This window comes from Gadus macrocephalus, chromosome 8, assembly GCF_031168955.1.
Source record: "Gadus macrocephalus chromosome 8, ASM3116895v1".
NCBI classification, from domain to species: Eukaryota; Metazoa; Chordata; class Actinopteri; order Gadiformes; family Gadidae; genus Gadus; species Gadus macrocephalus.
In genome coordinates, this window is record NC_082389.1 from 4,080,951 (window position 1) to 4,090,950 (window position 10,000).

Genomic DNA, 10,000 nt, shown 5'->3' on the forward strand with positions numbered 1-10,000 from the left:
TTCGATCCTGATTAGAAAGTAGTCTGCTAGTGTCATTCCAAATAACTCCTACATGCCAGTTAGTACCGTGTTAGACTTTGTTGCTAGCATGAGGCTTGCAGTTTCAAGGTATGGTGTGCTATTATTAATGCAGTCGTATTTATAAAAGGAGCTTCTTGACCTCAATCACAATCAGCTATTAAAAACAGGGGTCACAAGACCCCATTTTTCTGTAGCACATGTTTAAGATAACCCCGGAACACTGTCTACATTTTGGATAAAAACGAATGCCTCTTTGGCCCCCTCTAGCGTTTGTCACGCTGTCCTGCACCTTTCGCTACGGCCGAGACGATATGGACGTGATGGGCATCGTGTTCAGGAGGGAGATTTATGTGTCCACCCGCCAGGTGTACCCCCCTCTCCTGGACCGCGAGCAGGCGGTTCACACCAAGATCCAGGGGAAACTGCTGCGCAAGCTGGGTGACAACGCCTACCCCTTCTTCTTCGAGGTAGGATACGACCAACTTATCTCTCCAGAGGAGAAAGTCCCATGACCCTGTATGAATCTCAGGTTGGCTGGAACGAAATGTAACACTCTAACCCTAACCACTATCTACTTCCTACAGTTTCCTGATAACCTGCCTTGCTCAGTGGGTTTACAGCCGGGACCCCATGACTCTGGCAAGGTAAAGCACAAACAAGGGATTCAGGATATACATCTTCTACTGCTCTGGATTGGAAGGTGTGCCATTGACATCATGAGCTAGGATGAATCAACCAAAGGTGTCAACAATCCAACGTCTCCATGATTTGTCTCGGGAAACAGTGTTAATCTTGCCCGGTGGAATTTTTCAACAACACATGTATGAAGCAGTGCTCTTTTGGGTAAGCTGTCCCTTTTAAGATAACGTCTTCTCACTTTGCAGCAATGTGCGGTGGAGTTTGAGATCCAGGCTTTCAGCGCTGAGAGCCAGGACGCAAAGATCCGCAAAAGGTGAGAGACTGGAACCGACATTCCGATTCTTACACAAAGACATTGACAGAGGCCAGGGCAGGGAAGCTGAAGGGCCGCAAAGGTGTTTGAATCCCAGTCCAATGGCCTGGACTCGATCCCCGATTCTAGCTTAAACTGTAGACAAACCCATATCTGAATTCATTGTCAGATCATTTGTATGAGAAGGCCTGCTAAATAGTGAGCCTGATTGACAGTGCTGTTCTCCGCCGCTCCCCTGATGATGCTAAATAGTGAGCCTGAGGGATAGTGCTATTCTCCACCACTACCCTGATGATGCTAAATAGTGAGCCTGAGGGATAGTGCTATTCTCCACCACTACCCTGATGATGCTAAATAGTGAGCCTGATTGACAGTGCTGTTCTCCACCGCTCTGATGATGATACTAAATAGTGAGCGGGAGTGAGACCCGACACTAAGCAGACACTAACCAGACACTAAGCAGACACTAGCAAGAAACTAACAAGACACTAACCAGACACACTAACTCGACACTAACCAGACACACTATCAAGACACTAACCAGACACACTAACCAGACATACTAACCAGACACTAACCAGAAACACTAATCAGACACTAACCAGACACTAACCAGAACCTCTAACCAGACCCACTAGCCAAACAACACTAACCAGACACACTAACCAGAACCACTACCCAGCCACACTAACCAAGTGCTAACCAGACTATAACCAGGCTGGAACCAAACTTTACCCGAGAATACCCGAGAATATTCTGCACCACTCCCCTGATGATGCTAAATAGTGAGCGGGAGTGACAGTTCTGTTCTACGCCCTATGCTCTGATGATGCTAAATAGTGAGCCTGAGTGACAGCGCTGTGTTCAGCCGCTCCCCTGACGATGCTAAATAGTGAGCGTGAGTGACGGTGCTTTTCCTCACCCCAGGAGCACCGTGAAGCTGATGCTCCGGAAGGTTCAGTACGCACCCGAGACGGACGAGCCGGTCGAGCCGGTGACGAGGAGCCGGGACTTTGTGACGGCCGACAAACCGCTGCACCTGGAGGTCACTCTGGAGAAGGACGTGAGTGGGCGGAGACTCAAGACTCACCTGTTCAGAGTTCACCTAGACCAGGGGTTCTCAAAGTTTGGACAGCTGAGGGCCAATTTAGGAACCCATAATTTGACTGAGGGCCACCAAAGAAAAAAAAATCAGGCGGGAAACGCCGTCCGCATCCCAGTGGTGAAAAAGAACATTGCACCGTGGACCTCTGGGAGTGAGGTCAAGTGAGGTCCAAATCAGGAAACTGAGGTTCATCCTCTCAAAGTAATGAACAGTCGGATTAAAACTAACAAATGTAACAGGATTTAATTGAAAGCTAGAGAGAGTCGACTTTTCTCTTTATATTTATTACTTTTTGTTTATTGATATAATAATAATAATAATGAAAAACACTTTTTTTTGAGAACCATTGAAGTCCCTCCCCTCCTACTTATTGAATGTTGTACATCCTGGCATTTGATGTACGCACTTCATATGTCATACTTAGTTATAGTAGTTATAGTTTTGTTGTGTATGGGGAATGGGTTAACCTAGCGATTGCTAGTGCTTGGCACTTGGTTCAATGAACAGCCTCACTGTACCGACAGCAATATATTGTTGTTTCTCCTTCTTTTGACAAATGTACTTATTGTGAGTTGGTTTGGATAGAAGAGTCTGCTTAATGCCCTAAAGGTAAATGGAGCAGGGTTGTTCTGGGGCCGATCCGCAGCCTGTAGTCATCACAGACCAAGAGACGTTGGCCCTGACCCTGCTGCCTTAGTGGCCTGCATTGGAATTCAAAGAATTCACTGAACTCCTAAATGGACTGCATTTATATAGCGCTTTTATCCAAAGCGCTTTACAATAGTGCCTGACATTCATCCATTCATTCACACATTCGCACACCGACGGCGGAGTCAGCCCCGCAGGGCGACAGCCAGCTCGTCGGGAGCAGGTAGGGTGAGGTGTCTTGCTCAGGGACACCTCGTTGGTTGAGTTACCAGCCAACCCGCTCTACCTCCTGAGCTACTGCCGCCGCGCCTCCGTCTGCTCCGCGCCTACGACGCGATATTGGTGATGGTTATGTTTGCGGGGGAACACCCTCACGCCTGACCTCTGACCCCCCCCCCCTCTCCTGTAGACCTTCTACCACGGCGAAGCCATCAACGTAAACGTGAGCGTGACCAACAACTCCAACAAAAACATCAAGAACATCATTGTCTCTGGTGAGGAACCCAAGAGGAGCTGCCTTTTGTTGAACAGCGTCCCAGGGGTAAAGGTTCTGGGTTGGATCCCCGATGTCCCTAGCCTACCTAGTCCTTAAGTTAAGCTGAGATGTTTGTTATTATTCACAGACGAGCACTTAGAGAGGGGTAAGTCATTTTGCCTGACTAAGTAGTCAATAGTCAATATTTATTTACATAATTTCACCTGTCTCCTCCCTTTTCCTCTCCTCTCCTCTTCTCCCAGTGGACCAGGTTTCCACAGTGGTTTTATACTGCAATGACAGCTATGTCAAATCCGTGGCCATCAAGGATTCTGGGTAAAAGTCTTAACAATGATCAAGTCCTAATTAACTCATGAAGTTTGTATCGTTGTCATGGACCACATAGTGATATGTTCCTGTCTCAGTAATTTTAAAAGTTGGACAGTAAAGTTGATCGGAAGGAAAGCAGCCCTGTTTTTTAAATGCTTGTCTCCTATTGGCTCAGGGATGCAGTCTCCACTGGAGCAAGTCTCCAAAAGGTCTACACCCTCCTTCCCCTATTGGCCAACAACAAGGAGAGGCGGGGCATAGCGCTGGACGGCAAGCTGAAACATGAGGACACCAACCTGGCATCCTCAAGCCTGTGAGTAGCCAATCACACACATCAAGGTCGATCTCAGTCAGAGCCAATCACAGTGAAGAACAGAAGGACTTGTTTGGTTTTGCACAAAAGGTTATTCTTTGGGTCATGTGGATGGGGTTATTTTGATGTGTTGTTGTGTTAATTGCAATTTGAAGGAATACACCAGCTGAAAATGATGGATGACATATAAATGAATTGTGACACACATGAGGTGAATCACGGGACATAGGCGCTTTCGCGTTCACGCAGGAAACATGGGCATCATGTGAAATTAAAGCATTCATGGTAGTTTAACAGGCAGATAGATCTGCTAAACCATGAAATCCTTGAAAAACCAACTCTGCCACGACCAGATCAAATATAAAAGACAAACGGTTACGATTGTGTTGAAAGTGAGTAGCTACACATTCAGTGTAATTTAATCAAGCTCCTAGTTTCTCAGAAACAGCTGACTGGAGTGAGGATAAGTTATGAATCAAAAACACCTAACCAGAGTGAAGATTAGATATGAATCAAATGAGGTTTGAGGCAGTATTGTAACGCATTGAGTAGACACTGGTTAGAATAAATGCAGTCCATTCCTCGTCTTGCATAATTACTAGGGCTGTCAAACTATTCATTTGTTTAATCGTGATTAATCGCATAGTATTGGCTTAATTCGCGAATAATCACACTTTTAAAATTATATTGTAAATCCAGTCCACTTGAATTAAATGAGATTATCAAAAGGAAAGACACATTGTCATTCATACTAAATTAAATTTTTGTTCAAACTAGACCAAGTGATCTTGAGTTTTATTGAACCACTCAGTGTGGGTTGAATATGAAATTTACGGAACACCACCGATTAGGGAATTGTAAGCATTCAGTTATTTCGTACATTTGTAAACCAACAGTTACTAGGTGTAGTTCGATTAAAATAAGTAGCATCACAGATTTGGGAATTGTTCTTTTATTCGCGTTAAAATAAGATTGCGTTGAGGCGTTATCAACACGCTAATTTGCGCGCTAGTTTGATGCTGCGACTGACTCAGGTCGGGCATGTCCGAGCTCTGAAATGATTCCCGAATAAAGCTATATGTAATGTTGTCGTGTTCTGCATCTCAGCATCAAAGAAGGTGTTCTGAAGGAGGTGATGGGGATCCTGGTCACGTACAGAGTCATGGTGAAGCTGGTCATCGGCGGGTAAGTGGAGTGGTGTGGAGTAATACATGTGGCGTGTTCCAATATCCATACTTCCCATACTTACTGTAGCCTACTTAGTTTGAGTACGTAGAGCGTTCCAATTACGATCGGGGCGAAAATAACTGAAAGGACCCGGATGGTGCTTTCAGAACAGTCAAAACGCTGAGTGTGGATCGGTGGACACTTTTCGCACTCAACGGCAGCCATCTTGGCTACGTAGCGGAAGAGGCGGAGCTAGCCTGAGCCAGCAGCTCGGCTCGAAAAAAAATAGCCTGCATTGATGGAGTCATTTTGTAGCTTTTTAAAGCAGCTACGTGGAAAGGGTTCACCCTTCACCATTTTTGGCGGGTGACGATAACGTAGGTCTGACTGACTGTTACCGTCACCATCAACAGTCGTGATGGTAATTTCCGGTTAGTGCAGCACGGAGTATTCGTTTTTTGGAACAACACTGACATCTGGAAATCTGCGTGCTTAGTGGGTGCGGATAGTGTACTACGTTTAAGTGTACGCATGGAAGTATGGGTATCAGAACACAGCAATTGAGGGGATCACGAATCCACTCCCTCTGCTATTGGCGTTCAAACACTGGGGTGAAATGCATCGCTTTTCCCCATAGAGATGTTTAAAGAAAAGTACATCATAGGGCTACGTTTTACTGCAAAACGGAAGTCAGCATTTCTTTTTATTTGGATCTTTACCGAAACCACAGGATATTGAACGTTTTTTTATGGAAGCTCGTAGCTCGTTACTTTAACCATCTGAAATCGGTAGCCGATGTCATAGCTCACTTCAGAATTAGACTGCAGTATTTTCTTTTAAAACACAGTCAATGGGAAACACAATGTGTTACTCGCTCAGCTTTGGAACAATACCGCTGGGTGGCGATGGTTTTACCCTTCCTCCTAATGCGCTTGAGCGGAAATATATCCATGCATCCTGTTTCAAATGGTTGCCTTTGCTTCACTTCAATCTTTGTTTTGTTGTTTCAGGCTGATGGGCTCCAGGTAAGGTCACTTCTTTGCTTATGTAACACCCAGATAGTAACCCAGATAGTTAGATAAACCATAGTTACCTCTACTGACTACCTGTGTGATGTCATCACCTGTACTCACTTGTGTGATGTCATCATCTAGTCTTGTCATTTCCTGTTCTCACCTGTGCACTGTCATTACCTGTACACACCAGTGTGATGTCTTCACCAGTACTCACCTGTGCCCTATACCACGAAGCTCGCTGAACATACCCAGGCTTTCTTGGGAAAACCTGGCTCGACAGAGCCGCAACTCGCAATCAGAGTTAAATGGTACCACGAAGCTCACTTTAGATTCAATTAGTAGAACCAGGTTTTCCGCTTTAGGTTCAGTGCGCGTTCACGTGAAAGGGGCGTTTTTTGCGTCATTTTTCTCACCTTTACGATAGATCAAGCAGTCTATATGAGTATAAGTGAAAAGATTCTGCATATTGTCTGTAAAATAACTATGCCAAATGCAGAATTGTTCGCCATTAATCCAAATAGAATGATGATGATTTAAAAATGCATAAGCAACGTCCATCCTGCCTTATTCTATCATTTAGGGAATTCACTTTAAATACACCCTATTTAAGAAATGTATCGCATGTTTTCGACCGCTGAGAGGTAGCGGCTGTAGCGTAGTGGATTAGTATAAGACCCGAACACCAGCGACAAATTCGACGGTCTATCATCATGCATTTTACCCCCATAGATGTGGTGCCAGCACGGCCTTGAAAATATGGGTTCAAGTTCGAAATAAGCACAAAAATATAATTCCATAAGCTTTAGTGAATAAGTATTCCATATGCATGAGAATTAGGACTTTTTATGCTTCACATAAATTTGCATCACTTGGGAGTCGAACCCCCCGCGCAGAAATTCAAGACTGACGCGCTACCTCCACTCTAGCACACTGTCACGGAGACACAATGCGCAACAGTACTCATTGTCTACATAAGGTCCAAAAGGACGATCAAATAACGAACACCCTCTGATGAGAATCTGTATCTCTCATGAAGAACCCCAATTTCGTTGTTTGCACAATGACAATAAAGTCTGAAATCTGAATATAGTCAGACAATGCCAAGGGATCGGTTCTGTCCCGTAAAACCCTCTGTCTCCGGAGAGACGCCTGTACGAGAAGTGCGCCGGGGTCCACGGGAACACCCACAAATGGTGACGCCATTGTCAGAGGAGGGGCTAGGAAGCTGCGCACGCCGATTTAAGTAGCCGATCTCCGGCTAGACTAAGCCGAAAAACTGCTCCCGACCAGGTTTGGTTGCGAGCATAAGTCACCATGGTGATACAGCGATGCTAAAAGAGATCGACTTTCGTGGTACAACTAACCCAGGCTTGGAGCTCAACATACCTCGCTAACCCTCTAAGCGAGCTTCGTGGTCCAGGGCCCAGGTGATGATATCATCTGTACTCACCTGTGCGATGTCATCACCTGGACTCACCTGTGTGATGTCTTCACCAGTACTCACCTGGTGATGATATAATCTGTACTCACCTGTGTGATGTCTTCACCAGTACTCACCTGGTGATGACATCATCTGTACTCACCTGTGCGATGTCATCACCTGGACTGACCTATGTGATGTCATCAGCTGATGTTATCATTACCTGTACTCACCTGTGTGATGTCAACACTTGTACTCACCTGTGTGATGTCCACACTCACCTGTCTGATTTACATTGGTTGTGTTCCAGTGAGCATGGCCTTGAGGTTCCCTTCAAACTGATGCATCCTAAACCAGATGCAGGTAATGTGTGCGTGTGTGTGTGTGTGTGTGCGTGTGCGCGTGCGTGCGTGCGTGCGCGCGCGTGCATCTGTGCGTGCATGTAATCTACACAATCTTCTACTTTAGTTTACATATTTAATGTTATCTCTTTGTGTTTTCTCTTGCGCCCCCCACAGCGAGGGAAAGGTAAGACAACACCTCTGCCTTTTTATTACCAATATATATGTGTTTTTGTGTGTGTGTATGAATGTGTGTGTGTGTGTGTGTGTGTATGTATGTGTGTGCTTGTGTATGTGTGTAGGTCTATTTGTATGTGTGCACGCACTCTTCTTCATTCTTATCTGTGCGTGTTTTATGCACATGTGCATAACTGGTGTGTGTGTGTGTGTGTGTGTGTGTGTGTGTGTGTGTGTGTGTGTGTGTGTGTGTGTGTGTGTGTGTGTGTGTGTGTGTGTGTGTGTGTGTGTGTGTGTGTGTGTGTGTGTGTGTGTGTGTGTGTGTGTGTGTGCAGTGAGCCGGAGGAGGAGCTGGTGTTTGAGGAGTTCAAACGCTCCAACATGAAGGGGATGAAGGCCGACAACGACGAAGACGACGGCAACGTGTCCGGGGGGGACGACATGGCCCCAAAGGAGAAATAAGCCCCTCCCAAGACAAAATAAGCTCCTCCCCCTGGGGAGGAGCTTCATTCCAAATTAGTGTTCGTTAAAATGACAGTCCCACCGACCGCTTGTAGTCCATGGTTGCTTGGTCATTTGTAGCACTTGCTAATAATAACGTTAACGGGTCGGTCTGTCACTGTAAACGTGCAAAACGTAGGTCTGACTGACTGTTACCGTCAATAAATGGTAACTCACTGCTGTCAGACAATCGTACCTGTTTGTCTTTATTGTTGACTCGATTTTTATTTCCACAGACAATTTGATAAATTCTTTGTTTGTCAAACAAGGATTATTAACCCTGCGTTGAGGATTTTTATTTTCCCCGATCGAATCAAAGCCTGAATCCTCCCAGTCTTCCTAACTTGTCTTCTTTTGTGCTGGTAACCCAGTTTACTTATGCGCCCTCATATTAAGAACGTAAAATGCCCTCTAAAAGCCATTTATTTTTGTCGTTTGTTGTCGTATATATTCCATTGACAAATGTTACATTTAAATTCTCCCACATATCTTTGACGGTCTATGGTTCTTGTTAATGTTCTGCGCATCCCATTGGCTGAGGGTCTAATTAAACTTGAAGGCTGCAATAAGCAATGTTTGCTCTCCCTAACTGGCACTTCAAGAGCAAACCTTTGCTCTATTAGGTTTCGGATGTTGATATTTGTCAGTGTCCAAAAATAAAAATTGATGCAGTGTTCGTGACATCAGCCTTTTTCTTTAGGAATGTCAACTGAGTGCTTCCATTGTTTGAGATCGCTGGGACCGCTAACCTCTGCCATCGATTTTAAACTCATCTTCATTCACAAGAATGCATGCTAGTCTCTACCGTTAACCCCCTAAAGGCCGTTAGAGGAACTACATGCTAGTCTCCACGTGAACCCCCTAAAGGCCGTTAGAGGAACTACATGCTAGTCTCTACCGTTACCCCCCTAAAGGCCGTTAGATGAACAACATGCTAGTCTCCACGTGAACCCCCTAAAGGCCGTTAGAGGAACGACATGCTAGTCTCTACCTATATGTAGTACTATCATGGATGTTGTTATGAAAATGACTTCAATGATTTTGCAAAAATTGTAGTGAACAATATGAAAAACATCAGCCTCCATTTGAAGTTTCAGTTTGAATTTATTTTCGAAACAGATTGAAGTTATTGAAGAAGTAAAGCGTGAAGCATGTCTAGCAACGTGTCTCAAACAGCGTCCCCCTGTGGCGGGCCCTCATACATATTGTCATCGTGAACACAACAAGAAAGCACATTCACAATAACTATATCGGTAATACAAGCCCCCCCCCCCCCCCCCCACCGGGTCAGGTCCCAGCACAGCGCCTGGCAGACATCCGTAAGCATCCCACTGGCGGCACCCTTTTCCTTCATCTCAGGTGCAGACTTGTTCACCGGCATCGCTGACGCCCTCTCTTCAGTGCTTCAGTGGAGCCTCTGTGGTAAACTGTGTGCACGGCGTAGAATAACCAGCCTACACTACAAGCCTCCTCCTCTTCGCATCCCTTCGTAGTCTGGCGTCACCACGACGCCAGACTCGGGCTAAGACGCTTC

The 10,000-nt window shown here is 45.5% G+C and overlaps 3 protein-coding genes across 4 annotated transcripts in view; 2 read left to right on the forward strand and 1 right to left on the reverse strand.

The window, feature by feature from the left end:
* Positions 1 to 9,152, forward strand: part of saga (S-antigen; retina and pineal gland (arrestin) a) — a 12,899-nt gene extending 3,747 nt beyond the window's left edge. The window contains exons 5-16 of the mRNA XM_060058137.1: positions 289 to 488; positions 606 to 665; positions 906 to 973; positions 1,901 to 2,036; positions 3,136 to 3,220; positions 3,465 to 3,537; positions 3,707 to 3,844; positions 4,952 to 5,029; positions 6,022 to 6,036; positions 7,758 to 7,810; positions 7,966 to 7,975; positions 8,301 to 9,152. Coding sequence (XP_059914120.1) covers positions 289 to 488; positions 606 to 665; positions 906 to 973; positions 1,901 to 2,036; positions 3,136 to 3,220; positions 3,465 to 3,537; positions 3,707 to 3,844; positions 4,952 to 5,029; positions 6,022 to 6,036; positions 7,758 to 7,810; positions 7,966 to 7,975; positions 8,301 to 8,427 — 1,043 coding nt within the window. The 3' untranslated portion in view covers positions 8,428 to 9,152. The remainder of the gene's footprint in view (positions 1 to 288; positions 489 to 605; positions 666 to 905; positions 974 to 1,900; positions 2,037 to 3,135; positions 3,221 to 3,464; positions 3,538 to 3,706; positions 3,845 to 4,951; positions 5,030 to 6,021; positions 6,037 to 7,757; positions 7,811 to 7,965; positions 7,976 to 8,300) is intronic.
* wdr33 (WD repeat domain 33) overlaps positions 1 to 10,000 on the forward strand; it is a 373,687-nt gene that overhangs the window by 307,254 nt on the left and 56,433 nt on the right. The gene's annotated exons all lie outside the window — the stretch shown is intronic.
* The window catches only part of LOC132462676 (inner ear-specific collagen-like), a 5,486-nt gene continuing 5,032 nt past the window's right edge, over positions 9,547 to 10,000 (reverse strand). The window contains exon 5 of the mRNA XM_060058340.1: positions 9,547 to 10,000. This exon is cut by the window's right edge and continues 1,595 nt beyond it. The gene's annotated coding sequence lies outside the window, so the exon portion shown is untranslated.